Genomic DNA, 17,398 nt, shown 5'->3' on the forward strand with positions numbered 1-17,398 from the left:
ACTGAAGAGCCCAAGGCTGGCTGCCATGCAGGATCGGCAGGCACGGCAGCTTTTCCGTCAATATCCGGCGACAGAAGCCCCACATCCAACCAAGGGTCTCAGCACCAGGCGGGAGACTGTGCCAGGGAGGGGCCCTGACCCAGGGGCCGGGGCCGCCCAGCTCGCTGCCTTCTGGGTCCAACAACCGCCTGTCTGCATGTGCACCTGACAGTTTACAAAGCCTTCACATGACATCTCATTTCATTTTTTTTTAATGTTTACTTTTGAGAGAGACACAGAAAGCAAGCAGGGGAAGGGTAGGGAGAGAGGGAGACACAGAATCTGAAACAGGCTCAGGGCTCCAAGCTGTCAGCACAGAGCCTGACACAGGGCTGAACCCACGGACTGCAAGATCATGACCCGAGCTGAAATCGGACGCTTAACCGACCGAGCCTCCCAGGCGCCCCTCATGCGACATCTCATTTAACCTACAGGAAACAACGAGGCAACAAAGCAAAAACTCCCCTCCCTTGACAATGGCGAGGTCTGAGGTTCAGAGAAATTAACTTGCCCCAAGTCACAGCAGGGACCGAGGGCTCCAGCCTCCAAGTCCAGGACAGCTCAGAGGGGAACTGTCATCAGTGTGTGGGTACGGCCGGGCGAGGTTTCTCTGGATTCACATGCCCAGCTCGGCCCACAGCTGCTGGGTTATCGAGCACAAGCCAGGCGGTGCTGAGGACCAGACACCCATCAGCTGCCCTTAGTTCCGACGGGGCTGCCACCGCTCCCGTTTTACAGAAGATGAATCAGCAGCTGAGAAACTCCCCCCTTGACTCTAAGGACAGTGATGGCAGTCCGAGCCCTCAGGGAGACAAACGCATCGTGGCAAAGGCAGAGACAGAGGTCTCCAGGGAGGGAAAGCCTCCAGAAGGGACGAGAGGTCTGACTGTCTTGTTGCAGAAGATCAGCAGAAGGTCAGCTGAGCCCTGACTGAGAAGGGGGTGCTTCCCGGAGGGAAGGCGGGGGGCAGAGGCGGTCCCCCAAGGCCACCCGCAGGGCGCTGAGAATGAGAGAGCCACCAGCATGGCCCAAGCCTCCCAGCAGACCCCCGCGGGTCCACACAGAGCTCGGACTCCAGCCTGCAGGTGAGGAATCACCACCCAGTGGCTGTAAGACAACTCTTGCAGACGGGCCATTAGACAGAGGGGCTGGGCAGCTGTGCGGAGGCTGGCAAGTGGGGGTCCAGCCCAAGGTGGGACCGCGGTGCGAGGGGCTCCGGCTGCCGTCCGAGCGGTAAGAGGACGTGGTCTTCCCCAGTCGGTGAGTCACAGGGAGACACATGCTTGAGAAATAGTTAAGAGACAAAACTGGTAAGGGTGATGAATTTGATGCAGAAAAGAGCCTATGACCCTGAGGTTTGTGGCTTCCATTCCCACATGGACAAGATGCCTGCAATGAGACAAGAAAACGTGCAGAGCAAAATGACTACAGGGAGACGGTTCCCAGCAAAGAGAAGAGGCTATGAAAATGAGGAGCTCCGTTTTTTTTTTTNCCGCTTTGTCAAAGAGTCATTGGCCATACATTTGTGGGTCCAATTCTGAGTTCTCAATTCTATTCCATTGGTCTATGTGTCTGTTTTTGTGCCAATACCATACTGTCTTGATGATTATAGCTTTGTAGTAGAGGCTAGTCTGGGATGGTGATGCCTCACGTTTTGGTTTTCTTCTTCAATATTACTTTGGCTATTCGGGGTCTTTTGTGGTTCCATATAAATATTAGGATAGTTTGTTCTAGCTATGAGAAGAATGCTGGTGCGATTTGATTGGGATTGCATTGAATGTGTAGATTGCTTTGGGTAGTAATGACATTTTAAGTATATTTATTCTTACAATCCACGAGCATGGAATGTTTTGCCATTTCTTTGTGTCTTCTTCGATTTCCTTCATAAGTTTTCTATAGTTTTCATCATACAAATCTCCTATATCTTTGGTTAGGTTTATTCCTAGGTATTTTATGGGTTTTTTTGTGCAACTGTGATGGGATCAGTTTCTTGATTTCTCTCTCTCTGTTGCTTCATTGTTGGTGTATAAAAATGCAACCGATTTCTGTACATTGATTTTGTATCCTGCACCTTTGCTGAATTCATGGATCAGTTCTAGTAGGCTTCTGGTGGAGTCTGTCGGGTTTTCTATGTAGAGGATCATGTCGTCTGTGAAAAATGGAAGTTTGACTTCTTCTTTGCCAATTCTCATGCCCTTTATTTCCTTTTGTTGGCTGATGGCTGACACTAGGACTTCCAGCACTATGTTAAACAACAGTGGTGAGAGTGGACATCCCTGTCGTGTTCCAGATCTCAGGGNCCAGTTTGTTGGCATATAATTTTTCACAGTATTCCCTGATAACTGCTTGTATTTCTGAGGGATTGGTTTTAATAAGTCACTTTTCATTCATGATTTTGTCTATTTGGGTGCTCTTTCTTTTCTTTTTGAGAAGCCTGGCTAGAAGTTTGTCGATTTTGTTTATTTTTTCAAAAAAACAACTCTTGGTTTCATTGATCTGTTCAATTGGTTTTTTGGATTCTATATTATTTATTTCTGCCCTGATTTTTATTATTTCTACTCTCCTACTGGGTTTGGGGTGCACTTGTGGCCCTCCTTCTAGTTCCTTTAGGTGCGCCGTTAGGTTTTGTACTTGCACTTTTTCTAATTTAAGTAAGGAGCTCCGTTTTTGACTTAGTGAATTTAAGGCGCCTTTGGGACATCCTGACGGGGTGGCACCCGGGATATATGAGTCTCCAACTCTAAAAAGCTGTTTATAAAAGTCAGATGATGGCCTTCTTGACCTCTCGCGCTGCACACTGCCTGGCAGTGTGCCCAGACCAGAGAAAGGCACAAGCGAGGACACGGGTGCTTTGGTGAAGCAGGGCCCGGCAGCCCGTTCTCAGAGGATCTGAGAGGATGTCTGAGCCAGGAGCGGGCAGGCTGCTGTCTTGTCTTAGTTCTGATACCACAACCATACCACGTTCAAGCTCTGGAGGGCATCCTAGATTTCCCATTTGCTGGCCCTGTGACTCGGGATGAGTTAGCCTCTCTGTGCCTCAGTTTCCTCGTCTGTAAAATGGGATGATGATCATACCTATGCCATGCAGAATGTGGTGAGGATCAAGTAACACTTGTGAAGCCCTTTGCACAGAACCTGACACTGTGACAGCATACGGCACAATCTCTATTCAGGCTGGTATTACTGGTAAGGACAACAATATCAAGGGAGGGGTGCTGGGGGGCTCAGTTGGCTGAGCGTCCGACTTCGGCTCAGGTCATGATCTCGCAACTCGTGAGTCAGAGCCCTGCGTTGGGCTCTGTGCTGACAGCTCAGAGCCCGCTTCAGATCCTGTCCCCATCTCTCTCTGCCCCTCTCCTTCTCACTCTCTCTCTCTCAAAAATAAACATTAAAAACAAAACAGGGACGCCTGGGTGGCTCAGTCNAATTTCCGCTTAGAAGAGGAATCGAGAACAGGCAAAACCATAGTTACAGAAGGCAGAATAGAGGTTACCAGGAGCTGAGGGAAAAGAGGCAGGGATCTTTAATGGGTACAGAGCTCACGTTGGGGTCGATGAAAAGGGTTAGGATACAGATACTGGTGCCCATAGCCCTGGGCACAGGGCTCTGTGAACATATTTAATGTAATGCCACTGAGCTGTACACTTACAAATGGTTAAAGTAAGTATTATGGGGGCACCTGGGTGGCTCAGTTGGTTAAGTGTCCAACTTCGGCTCAGGTCATGACCTCACGGTTCATGGGATCGAGTCCTGCATCGGGCCCTGTGCTGACAGCTCAGAGCCTGGACCCTGCTTCAGATTCTGTGTCTCCCTCTCTCTCTGACCCTCCCCTGCTCACGCTGTCTCTCTCAGAAATAAATAAAAACATTAAAAAACATTTTTAAATAAATAAAAAATAAAGTACGTCTTATGGTACATCAATTAAAAAACCCACAGAAGCCGTCAAAACAAGGAGCATCTGCTCAGTTACACATGGATCCCCAAAGCTGGCTGAGGTAGCAGCAATGAACTGGGGTTCTTCCTATCCTCCTGATGTGATGGATAAACACTACATTAAATGGGTCGGCGCAAGAATCTGTCCACTGGGCTGGGCAGCATTCAAATGCTCCCGTGGAAACCCAATTACGTTATTTTTTACCCCTGAGCATAAATGGCTGTAATGTAAATGTAAATGACAGCCTCTCTTTAAAAGCAAACAGGTGTTTGGCTTTGGAAACAACAGATTCTTCCTCACTCCTCTGCTGATGGACAACGCGTTTGGCAGTTCTGCCCCCGTTTTAAAATCCTTCCCACATCACTCAGCTCAGGAGTAGAACCAAAGCTTCCGGTGCGGAGTGAGTTTTCAGTCTGGTACAGATTCGGGGAACGATAAATGGATTTTCTCACGTGTGGTCAAGCGTTCAGTGATTCACTCAGCAAACCAGATTCTCACTTCTCGGGCGTGGGACTCTGGAGCCCCGGTCACACTGAGGACCTCCTGCAAAACCCATTCCTGACCCCAGGGCCTTGGCACCACTGTTGCCTCTGCCTGGGAATCTTTCTCCAGGTATGGTCCTGCCTCCCTTCCACAGTCACGTCTCCAGAGCCTCAAAGGTCACCATAACCCAGAGGCCTTTTCCAGTGGTCTGTATAAAAGAGTGTCCACCCCTACCTCCTGACAACACCTATTCTGTTCGCTTGCTCTTCCGGCAGGCGAGTTACATAGAGACAGTGAGTTAACCATCCCCTCTCTCACCTCCATCTCAGCCAGAATATAAGCTCCGGGCAGACAAGGACTTTGTTTTGTAGGCTGCTGTATCCCCAGAGCCTAAAACAATATTGGCTCATAAAGGAAGTCGATACTTTTTTTTTTTATAATGAGTGCAGAAAAAAAATTAGGTTATGCTATCAGCATACCATTCTTCATATCGAAGAGAACGCCTTGCCCCAGTGCCCCGAAGAAAGCAGTGATCCATCTTCCCTGTGGCTGAGAAACAGCAGTAACCTCCCCAGCACACGCCACTTGACCACATCAAGTATTTTCTGAAGTTTAATAAAGTCTGGCCCCCTTCTCAAGAAAAAAAAAATATTTCGTAAACACTCAGCATTTGAATGAATAAATGACATGGGGCACATCCATACTGTGGAATATTACTCAGTACTAAAAAGGAAGAAGAGCTGACATATAGCACAACATACATGAACCTCGAAAACATCACACGGAGTGAAAAGAAGCCAGACATCGGAGGCCGTGTGTTGTATGATGCCGTTTATGTGAAATGTCCAGAAAAGACAAGCCCGTAAAGACGGAAAATAGGTTAGTGGCCGCTGGGACTGGGGGCTCGGGGGAGAGATTCAGAAGTGCTGGCTGAGAACCAAGAATGAGATCTTGCCATTTGCAATAACGTGGATGGAACTGGAGGGTATTGTGCTGAGCGAGCTAAGTCGGGCAGAAAAAGACAGATATCACATGTTCTCACTCATATGTGGAATTTGAGAAACTTCACAGAAGACCATGGGGGAAGGNTGGCTACAAAACCCCATGAATACACTACAACCTGATGAATTATTTACTTTAAACGGGTGAACTGTGGGATATGTGATTAGGTCTCATGGAAGCAGCTACCAAATGAGTCCTGACAAATCACGTTTCTCATATCATTCAATACGTGTGGCCTAAAACTACACGGAAAGTACTCACACCTCCACATCTTGTGCCCGTTTCTCAATTAAACACACTTCTATACCCAGTAACTTCAGAGAAGATTTTATTTCACTGAAATCTCACCACCCGCACCCAAGACGACATAGCAACCGCCTCACCCAACTTCTTCTAAGCGTGGGGTGCGCAAACTCCGGGGTGATACTCGGAGCTCTGACGACGGAGAGGACACAGGTGCCGACGAGTCCGAAACTAACCAGGACAAGGGCTGGCCACACCAGCCACAAGCATCTCAAATGGCGCCCCAGGGACCTGCCTTCCGTCTGGGGCTCCACACACCAAACCCATTTTCTGCCACTTTCCTCCGCTGAAACGGCTGCACGGTCTTACTTCCAAACAGGGCACAGGACAGTCATCTGTCCCGCACCTTATGGGGGTTCGCTATGGACGTGGTATGAACTTCTCTCCCTCTGCAGCACACGACAGCAACAGAAGAACTATCTGGAGCCAGCAGACAAACACAAGTGTGGGCCCTAAATCAGCCGATGGCGCTGGGGCAGGGGGCGGCCTCCCACAGGCCAGACAGGCTTATGCTGTTTTGCTAGGATCAGATGAAAATGCAGAATTTCTTCAATTCTTACGGAGGACTCTCAGACGCTGATGAAGACACCCTCAGATTCCAAGAGTGTCACGGAACCCCTTCTGATAAACACTTATTCACTGACTAAGAGAAAAAAGTAACTGACGCACAAAGCTGATGAGTTCTTTTCTAGCAAACATTTACCTGGTGCCTATGTGTGTCCAGAAGCCAACTTGTACGGTTTTCCGACCTCACGGTCCCTCCCCGATAAACACCAGAAAGGAGGGGAAGGAACTATTAATTATAGAGCACCATCCCATGTGACAGGCCTTGCTCAGTGCACCACATGCACACACGTAACTGTAACACCTGCTACGGGCTTTGCTCAGTACGCGCGTGAGCACGCGCACGCACGCACACACACACACACACATAACCATAACACCTGCTACAGGCTTTGCTCAGTGCACTGCACACACACACTCACAAACATAACCGTAACACTTGCTACAGGCTTTGTTCAGTGCACCACACGCACACATGTAACCGAAACACCTGCTACGGGCTTTGCTCAGTGCACCGTGTGCGCACACACATAACCGTAACATCTATCTGCCAAGAAGACAGCCCCAGTTTTACCGATGATTAAACAAAGGCCAATGGGTAAGAAACCTGTACAGTCGTTCAGGCAGCACACAGAAGACGGGATCTGAGCAGACGGCGTCCTGGCCCCAACAGGGACACCTCAGGAAAGGGGTGGAATCTTTCCAATCCCTGCTACAAGCCTAACACTCTGACCCCACTGAGGTAGGCAGAGCAGGGACACTGCCTCCCGTGAGGTCCCCAACCTCGCCTCCAAAACCTGTGAACAGGTAGTTTACACGGCAAAAGGGGCTGATGCTGGGCAGATTAATTTATGGGCTCTGAGACGGGAGATTAACCCAGATTGTCAGGGGAGGGGAGGGAGGAGAGGCCTGCATACTGACAAGCATCCTGACCAGGGAAAGGGAAGGTGGGGGTTCAGAGCAGGGGGCACAGCGCCAGGTTGCTGGCCCGGGTATGGATGAGGGCACAGGGCCCAGGAATCCAGGCTGCCCCTAAGCTGGACAAGCAAGGGCACGGACGCGGTCCTGGAGCCTCGGGAAGGAGAGCGGTCCCGCCAATCCCTCAAGCTTCATCCCGTTTCAAATCTGTGACCCCCAAGCAAGATGATGACTATGTGTAGTTCTATCTAAGCCACTGCATTTGTAGTAACCTGTCACACAGCCACTGGAGAGTAAGAGGGCCAGGCCGGGGTCGCAAGAGCGAGTGACCGGTGTTCCGAGGTGGATGGGCCAGCTCCCAACCTGGGAAGGAAAACCATGAACAAAAGAGAAGCAAATGACGCTTTGGGGAACCGCGTGGGCAGAGGGTTCCACGCAGGGAGGATGTGACTGCTGGGACTTGCTGGCCATGGGGAAGGGGACGCGGGCGAGGGCGGGAGACCCTCGCAACGGTGGCCACTGCTCCGCAAAGCCCCCAGGACATGGACGGCTCTGGAAGACATTCCACTCACGTTCGCCCAGGGCAGCATCCAGGCTTTATGTTGGGGTTTGTTCTTTTTTCCCCCTTGAGAAAAAGTTCTGGAAGAGTCGGCAATCCCAGAAGGGAGCCGCGGGGGATTGGAGGACTTGGCCACCTTCTGGTCACCAGCCCTCTCTGCTCAAGGCCACAGACCCACTCCATTCCTAAGCAGCCACGCTTGAGAAATCAAGTCCCTATTGAACAAAAAACCCTGGGGGCGCCTGGGTGCCTCAGTCTGTTAAGCATCTGACTTCAGCTCAGGTCATGATCTCATGGTGCATGAGTTCGAGCCCAGCATCAGGCTCTGTGCTGGCAGCTTAGAGCCTGGGACCTGTGCAGATTCTGTGTCTCCCGCTCTCTCTGTCCCTCCCCTGCTCACACTCTGTCTCTCTTTCAAAAATAAACATCAGGGCGCCTGGGTGGCTCTGTCTCTTAAGGGTCCGACTTTGGCTCAGGTCATGATCTCATGGTTTGTGAGTTCGATCCTCACGTCAGGCTCTGTGCTGACAGCTAGCTCAGCACCTGGAGCCTGCTTCCGATTCTGTGTCTCCCTCTGTCTCTGCTCCTCCCCTGCTCACGCTCCGTCTGTGTCTCAAAAATAAGTAAACATTAAAAAAACAAAACAAAGAAACAAGAAACTCTGATCCCCTACTGGCCCACTGTGAAAGCCGTCTGCCTGTGGCCTCTGCCATGTGGCCGGGACTTCATCCAACCCACAGCCAGAGAGGCCACAAAGGTAGACCACGCATCTATAATTACATCTGGATACAAGCAGCACATGTGACCCCAGGGTCGGGAGCCACCAGCGTCTACACCACATTTCTACTGCCACATTTCTACTGGCGTTTTAACATCCAGACATCCAATCTCTGGCCACAAGGACAGCTGTCCGTTCCCTCTCCAGCACCAAAGGCGCAGCAAGATGCCTCTCCCCTCCTCCACCAGGGGCTTCCCTTCTAGAAGCTACGACCCATTCCAAAGGTGAGGAGGTAAGGGAACACCAGGTGCCACAATGGAGCCCAGCCGGGCTCCCCACACACCCGAGTCCAGAGCATTCCTCGTTTCCTGGCCCCCTCGGCACAACCCCTCCTGGGTTCCCCTGCTTTACCCTCACCTGGCTATCATCGAAGATTAATTTTCTGAGTCACTCAACAAAAGTCGGTGAGCACAGGCTGTCACGCTGACAGATTGCAAAGTCACTCAAATACTGGGGGGGGGGGCATGGTGCCCAAGAACACAGGAAGGAACAAAATGATCGGGGCCGAGGGGAGGGGCTGCCCCAAGGCAGCCAGGTCTGCTCTGAAATCTGTGAAAAGACGGCGGTTTTAAGGGCTTGCACGAAGCAGCTGAGCATCTCTCTGTGTATTTATCTGCATTTCCAAAATACTTTGAAACTCCCCCCAAAAGGTATAAAAAATAATACCGATGACTATAAATAGCCCTTTGTGGTTATAAAACATCTTTCCACGCATTAGTCCAGACTCGACAGCAGCGCCTGAGACACAAGAGGTGCCGTCCTCTCCCTTTCGGGCAGGAGGAAACGGACGCGAAGGGCAGTGGAACGTCTCGGCAAGGCTGCGCCTCACGCACGTCAAGGAGGAGACTCCAAGCTCCCCTCTCATTCCTCCTCCCTGAGAGCTCTGACCACCCAGGGCTGCTTTCCCAAGGGGGCTAAGAAGTGCAGCGACAGGGACTGGAAAGATCGCAAATCCCGGCACAGATCTGCCTGCTGGGTCCCCTGCGCACACGGCGGGCGCCGTTACGCAAGCAGCCCCTGGTCGGACCCAACCAACCGCGGGCTCACACAGAACTTCTCTCGACTCTGTCCACTGGGCGGGGTACGACTCGGGGGGGGGCGATGGCCCGTACCCCCCTTCTCTCCTTTTAGGCTGTACAGCTCAGGGAGGGGCGGTGGCCCGTACCCCCTCTTCTCTCCTTTTCTCCCTCCAGCTGGCATCTTCCCAGACACTTGGATTGCCGGTAGGCAGCCGGCGGGATGTCCATTCAGGGATTCTGGGGAGTGTAAACTGCCCTCTGGCTGGCTTGTTACAGGGACCAGGGGATAACACGGTAAATCCGGTGCCAGGCCGCTGGCGCAGAGCACAGGAGATGATCAGGTCGGGAGTCTGAGGGCCTGTTGGCCTGGTCCGGACTCCCGTACTTGCGCCTTTTTCGCAGACACTACACAGGCAGGGGGTTGGTATAGCAGGCCCCCAAACATGTCCGGGTCCTGATGCCTGGAGCCTGTGGTGGTTACCTTACATGGCACCAAGGACCTCGCTGATGCGATTAGGAATCACGAGAGGGCGGGGAGCCAGCGGGCTCCTGGGTGGCTCAGTCAGTTAGGCGTCTGACTCTCTGGGTTCAGGTCGTGATCTCACAGTTTGTGGGTCTGAGCCCCATGTCCAGCTCTGCGCTGACAGTGTGGAGCCTGCTTGAGGTTCTCTCTCTCTCCCATCTCTCTCTGCCCTTCCTCCTCTAAGTAAATAAATAAACTTAAAAAAAAAAAAAAAAGAATCACAAGATGGGGGGCACCTGGGTGGCTCTGTCGGTCAGGCACCTGACTCTTGATTTCGGCTCGTGTCACGATCTCACGTGTGTGGGTCTGAGCCCCATGGCCGGCTCTGCGCTGACGGTGCGGAGCCTGACGGAGGTTCTCTCCCCCACCCCCTCTAAATAAATAAACTTTTAAAAAGGAAAAAAAAGGAGAGAATCAGGAGATGGGAAGATTCCTGGGAAAATGATACTGAAGGTAGGCCCAGTGTCACCACAGGGGTCCTCGTAAGGGAGGCAAGTGCAACAGGGTCAGAGGAAGTGGTGTGGAGACAGAAGCAGCGGTCAGCGACGGGGCCACAAGACAAGCAATGTGGGCCGCCTCGGGGCCGGGAAAGGGCAAAGAACAGATTCTCTCCTAGAACCTCCAGAACCCCGCAAGGCTCGTTGCTTTAGCCCCGTAAGATTTATTTCAAAGTTCTGATCTCCAGGACTGTACGCTCGTGAATCTGTGTTGTTTTAAACCCGTAAGCTGGTGTACTTTGGTGGCGATAAAGACAGAGGGTGAGGGACGCTGAAGCTGAGTAAGAAAGACCAATGAGGGTCCAGCTCCTCGTGCCCTTGGCCTTGGGGAAAGCGGCACGTCCTGAATGAGGAAGCAGGGAAAGAGAGTCCAGACACCATCACTACCTGTGACCGCAGTTCCTTCCCACTCAGGATGAAAGCTGGAGCTCCCCAGAATTCACCCGAATTCCCAATCAGTGGAAATTTCTAAAAGCTGTCTGATGAAAGGAAAAAAAAAAAAAAAAAAAAAAAAAATGCAGCAAGTTTCCACTGGCCTTGCTTCACAGCGGTGGAAGGTGCCAGCCCCAGAAGATGTGGGTCCTGCTCCTGTGTGACCTTGGGTCTCGCTGTCCCCTCCGGACAAACTGAAGAGATGCAATCACGGTCACTTCCAACAAGGAGTCATGTGCGAGGCAGGATTCTGGGTCTGTAAGTATGTACTAGGCTGAACCTAAACCACTACATTTTACTGGGAAAACCCACCTAAGTCATTGATTCACTCAGTAACAACTTCCCAAGTACACAGTGATGGTCAGGCACGAAGTGAAGCCCTGGGGGTCCAGAGGTGCCTGTGAGGTGACATCTCACCTCCCTCGAGGCTGCAAGTCCTCCCAGGGCCACGACATCCTCAATTCGGGGGCCGTCCAGCTACAGCATCTAGTGACCACGGACCCCATCTCAGGAGCCCGCAAGGCCTCCCCGGTCTCCCCCAGGGTGGGCTAGATCTCCGGTTACACCCTTAACTTCGTGTCCTCTGTCTACCAACTCACCCAGCTACGCGTGTGCCGGTCTTGTCCACTGCCACGTACCAGCACCCGACAGAAATATCGGGAAATTAGCGCAGCACACAGAGCCTGAGAGACGTCCGCAGAATGGATGCATGAAGGGTGCGCAGTGAGCCAGGTGCCCCCGCCCTCCTTCCTGCCCCATCTATCTACCCCTCCAACAGGAAGGGACGCCCCGGATGATCAAATGTAGGTGACAACGTGTTTAAGTTGTAAACAGAGGAGTTGTAAATAACACAGGAGTGACCACCACTAGTCACAGAGCAAAAGGAAGCCCGGAATGCCCTTCCCCACCCGAGAGGGGCTGGCTCTCCCGCTCCTCCCTCTTCCTCGGCCACCTGCCACCTGCATGGTCTGCACTGTAAGCATCCTGCCCCGAGAGCAGGCCGACCCTGGTCACCAGGAGCCTGACGGAGGGCTGTGCGTCCAGGCAGAGGGACAGCAGGAGACCCAGGCAGGCCAGAAGGGGCTCTACCTGGGGCGCAGTAGAGAAGCGAAAGGTGAAAGACTACATCCAGGGGGCGCCTGGGGGGCTCAGTCGGCTAAGTGTCCAACTCTTGGTTTCGGCTCAGGTCATGATCTCGTGGTTCAGAAGTTCGAGCCCCGCTTCAGGCCCTGTACTGACAGCATGGAGCCAGCTTAGGATTCTCTCTCCCTCTCTCTCTCTCTCTGCCCCTCCCCGCCTCTCTTGTTCACTTTCTCAAAATAAATGAATAAACTTAAAAAAAAAAAAAAAAACCGACTACAGTCAGGAGACATCTTCTAAGAAGCCCTGACAAGTCATCCCTAAGTTAGGTGCCACGTTGTACCAAGGACAGCATGGCACTGAGTTATAGCCATCCACAACCCCAAGCCCCATCCTCACAAGCACGGTCTAAGGAACCCGCATGTCCTGGGCATGGGGACGAGTTCAGCCAGGAGGACCTGTGGCAGCAAGCAGCCCTGCAGTGCCCGTGAGTGCGTGCTCTGCTTCCAGAGAACCCCCCCCTCCCACAACAGATCCCTTCCAGAAAAGGAAAGCCCACCTACTTACAGGGCCATCATCAAGAAGATACACAGATTACTAAGGGGGAAAAAAATCTTGATACGCTAGTGCACCATCGGTGAGAATTTTAAATGGTGCAACCATTACGGAAGACAATACCAAACATTAAAAATAGAATCGCTATATAATTCAACAATTGCCGGTCTGGGTACAGATCCAAGAGAATTCAAAGCAGGATCTCAAAGAGATATTTGCACATCCGTGGTCACTGCAGCTTTATTCACAACAGCCAAGAGGTAGAAGAAACCCACGTGTCCATCAACAGATGAATAGATAAAGAAAATGTGTTAATTACGCACATACAATTGAGTACTACGCAGGCTTATGAAGGAAAGAAATCCTGTCACATGCCACAGCGAAAATGAACCTCAGGGACATTATGCTAAATGAACTAAGCCAGTCACAAAATGACAAATACAATAGGAGTCCATTTATGAGGTATCCAAGCAGCCAAAATCTTAGAAACGGAGTATGAGGGTGGTTGCCAGGGCGCCTGGGGGGCTCAGTCGGTCAAGTGTCTGACTTCAACTCAGGTCACGATCTCATGCTTTGTGGGTTCAAGTCCCATGTCAGGGCCTGTGTTGACAGCACGGGGCCTGCTTGGATTCTGGGTCTCCCCCTTTCTCAGCCTCTCCCCCTCATGCTCACACGCATGCACTCTCTCTCTCTCTCTCCCAAAATAAACATTCAAAAAACATTTTAAAGAAAAATAGGTGGTTGCCAAGAGCTGTGGAGAGAGAGAAGAATTAGCGTTTAATACAGTGTTTGTTTTGCAAGATGAAGAAGTTTTAGATTTGTAACACAATGTGGATAACACTTAAAAACAGTCACATTTAAGGGACGCCTGGGTGGCTCAGTCGGTTAAGCATCTGACTTCGGCTCAGGTCATGATCTCGGTTCGTGGGTTGGAGCCCCGCATCGGGCTCTATGCTGACAGCTCAGATCCTGGAGCCTGCTTCAAATTCTGTGTCTCCCTCTTACTGCCCCTCCCCTGCTTGCGCTCTCTGTGTCTCTCAAAAAATTAAATTAAAAAAAAAATTTTTAATGGTCACATTTAATGTTTTTTAACCATTATTTTATTTTTTTATGTTTTATTTATTTTTGAGAGACAAATAGAGACAGTGTGAGCAGGGGAAGGTCAGAAAGAGAAGGAGATACAGAATCTGAAACAGGCTCCAGACTCTGAGCTAGCTGTCAGCACAGAGCCCGACACAGGGCTCGAACCCACGAACCGTGAGATCATGACCTGAGCCGAAGTCAGACGCTTAGCCAACTGAGCCCCCCAGGCATCCCATTAACCATTATTTTAAAAAATCTTGAAAGCACATTACAAAAGAAAACCAAAAATATGTGACATAAGTTTTGAAAGGAAATCTGTGTGGCAAGATAAAGCAGCAGCAGAGAGAGGGAAGAACACAGGTCCCATCAATTAAATCCAAACACTCAGCACGGAGTCGACACCCCCGTGTGGGGCTGAGGAAGGGGCGGAGGTCTGTACACCTGCTGTGGCCCCGCTCTGAAGGTGCATCTGGCCACCCTCGGGCCGGTCGTTCTCTCCGACGCCCCAGCCCCCGGTCCGTGCAGAGCTCCAGAGAGATCAGGGAGACTGGCGGGTCAAGGACTTGACCAGGCACCCAGGTGTGAGCCACTGTGACCCTTCTCATAACCTCTTCTCTGGGGCCAGCACCCTGCACCGGCCAGGCTGGGAGGCCCGCGTCTCTGGGTCCACAAGAGCATCCAGCAACCCAAACCCCCAGGTCTGCTGCCCGGCGTCGGCCTGGCACCATTCCACATAGAGAGAAAGTCAGGAACAGCCGTTTACACAGAAACCCGGTGCCTCAGTCCCTAACAACTGTAATTACAACCAGCTTTTGAAAGAGAGAGCAGAAAATAGCAGCCTGGACCTAGCCGTAAATTGGGGGTTTCGGGGTAAAACACACATCCATGGCGCTTGCTGTCATGGCGGCCAGTCTAAACAAGTGACTGGCCAGCCAGACCAAACAGCCTTCTGGCCAATGTATGTCTCCCTCTGATTTAATGAGCTGCCTGCTCATTAAGCACTAGAAGCAGGTCCTCAGGGAAGGGACCTCCTGGCACAAGGCCACGCGGGCTCATGGGTGATAAGGACAGAGGAGAAAGGGGCCCCTCCAACCCCCAGCGCATGGCCAGTCCCACCGGACACCCCGGGCCTCTGCCACTTTGAGGTGATGCCTTCTGTAGAAGTACATCCTGTTCCTTCTACAAAGCGGTGTTTCTGCCAAGGACTCCCTTCTCTAGGGAAGTTCCACATCCTAACCCTTGGCTCACCAACCATCTCGGCACAGGGAACCCCTCCCCCAGACACCCCCCAACCAAGGCCCCTGTGCTTTCTATCTGAGCGGGAAGACGAGGAAAGTAGAGGGAAGACCTGGGCATATGCTGAATGCCAAGTCTGAAGTCACAGACAGGAAGAATCTCACACCATCCCTTGAGACCGAGTGGAGAACTACACTTGAGCCACACGCCCACCACTTCCTAGACCCTGGGACTCCTCACGACCCCTCTCTCTGAGCTTTGGTTTAATCTAAAAAAAACGAGGGTGACAAGAACCCCCTCCACAGCTTACTGTGGACATTAAATGAGCCCACGTGAAAGTGCTTTGAAGCAACTCCTTCCCACATACATGAGAAACAGCTCTGTTCTTTTTGATGGTTTCAGCAAATACAACTTAATAAAAGGTGCTGAAGGACTGGAAAGATCAAGGCAGTCAAAAAGGTTTGTTTTTTTAATTTTTTTTTAACATTTTATTTATTTTGAGAGAGCGCATGCAAGCAGGGGAAGAGCAGAGAGAGAGAAAGAATCACAAGCGGGCTCTGTTCTGGAAGCTCAGTGCGGGGCTCAGACTCATGAACCGTGAGATCACGACCTGAGCCAAAGTCACGGGTCAGCCACTTAACTGACTGAGCCATCCAGGCGCCCTAAAAAAGTTATTTTAATAAGCTAACGAACTGCTCAGAGAAACAGGGACAAACATGCTAATTTTCTTCCCAAAACTGCTGTCCCTGACCTGAGGTTTCTGCCGAGGAGATGAACTAGCTGGATGTCAAGTTGGTGAACAGCCAACTGGAGCTCCCAACATCTGCTATGTGTTTTCCATTTAGGTGGTAGATTCTCCTGCAGACAAAGAGCCCAAGCCGGCTGTACCAGGATGACCAATCTAATCACCTCCAAACCCCATTCTCTCCAAAAAGCGATGCGATGCCATCTGACCAATCACAAACCTGCCTTCGAAATGTACAAATTTCAAGTAGTTTCTATTTCAGAGCAGAGCACAGGGACAAATTCCTTCACAGTGATCGGAAGGCAACTTTGTTTTCGTTCAGTCTCTGCTCTGTGTGCCAGAGTCAGAAAGCAAGGGGCTGGAATGTCTTCCAGACTCTGCTAGAAGGCACCCAAAATGCCAGAAAGGAATACACACACTCTTTCGGAGCCCAAAGCGACTAATGAAGGAAATTTTGCTGAAATCCCACATTTGTTCTTAAAACTTCAACTCAGTCTTCTTATGTACCACAATAAATTGCTTTACTTTTCTAATGTTGAGTGAATTAACAGCTAATTATCAAACATTTCCCCTCAAATCTGAATTTAAAAGATACGTCAACATTCTGTCTCACTGCCCAGTGGACCCCACACACCCTCCAGGGCACGTGGATCTCAATTTCAGGAGCAACAGAAGGGGAGAGGGGAAGAGTGCCCCTCCAGCCATCACATCAATTCCATCCTTGGCCTTTAATCCAGAAGAAGCACCTGACTCAGAACAGCTCCCCGGAGAGTGCAGAGAGAGGGGTCTGTGGTTTGTGGTGGGTGCGGCCATCCACCGGGGCACCCCCGGCACCTCGAAAAGGGCACCAGCTAAGCTGCGGGAGCGCTGACCCCACCCCGCCCTGCCTCCGGCCACTCACCCGTATCCGGCGCATGGCAGCCACGATCTCCACTCTGCTGTTGGGCCTCGGCACATCCAGGCTTCCGACGTACTGCGGGGAGGAAGCAAGCACTCATTGAGAAGAGGGACTCCAGGGACCCTGGTCACAGGATGTCAGCAGAGGGAAGGACATCCAGGTAAGCTCCCCAGGTAAGCTCCCCATTTTGCGGAGGAGGAAACCAAGAGCCAATTGGGGTGTCTTGTTTGGGGGCCACTTCCAACTTCATAAAAATCAACGAAACAAGAAGCCATTGCTTCCTTTTCCATCCTGCTCTTGATCAGAAATGCGGCCGAGCACGGCATTCAAGCAGGTTCCTGAATCAGAAAGACCTGGGTGGGATGAATGTTTTTGCCTTTGTCTCAATCTCCTCATCTGTAAAATGGGATCCCATTTTTGATCTGATCTTTATGATCAAAGGAGAAAAGATATAAAATGTCTTACAAAAATAATGTTTTGCTTATATTAAAGCATCCCCTCCCCCCTTCAAAAAAAGGAATATGTGCTTTTTTCAATTAATGGTACTTCACTGAGTTAGCCCTCGATGTTACAGAGGCGCTAGAAGACTATTCTAGCGCTATAACGCGCTTAACTAAGTTCCTAACCGGAGGAAAAGAACACACTAATTCTATTTTATTTAAAATTTTAATCTTCTAAAAAAAATTAATCTTCTAAAACTTTTGAAAACATAAAATGGCATTCAGGTTACTGTTTAATATATGGATTCGT

At 50.9% G+C, this 17,398-nt stretch overlaps 1 protein-coding gene across 1 annotated transcript in view; it reads right to left on the reverse strand.

Annotated features, from left to right (window-relative positions):
• Positions 1-17,398, reverse strand: part of NOS1AP (nitric oxide synthase 1 adaptor protein) — a 282,470-nt gene that overhangs the window by 184,858 nt on the left and 80,214 nt on the right. Inside the window, exon 2 of the mRNA XM_077760010.1 lies at positions 16,652-16,723. Coding sequence (XP_077616136.1) covers positions 16,652-16,723 — 72 coding nt within the window. The remainder of the gene's footprint in view (positions 1-16,651; positions 16,724-17,398) is intronic.

This window comes from Crocuta crocuta, unplaced genomic scaffold (assembly GCF_008692635.1).
Source record: "Crocuta crocuta isolate KB4526 unplaced genomic scaffold, BGI_CrCroc_1.0 scaffold133, whole genome shotgun sequence".
Lineage (NCBI taxonomy): Eukaryota > Metazoa > Chordata > Mammalia > Carnivora > Hyaenidae > Crocuta > Crocuta crocuta.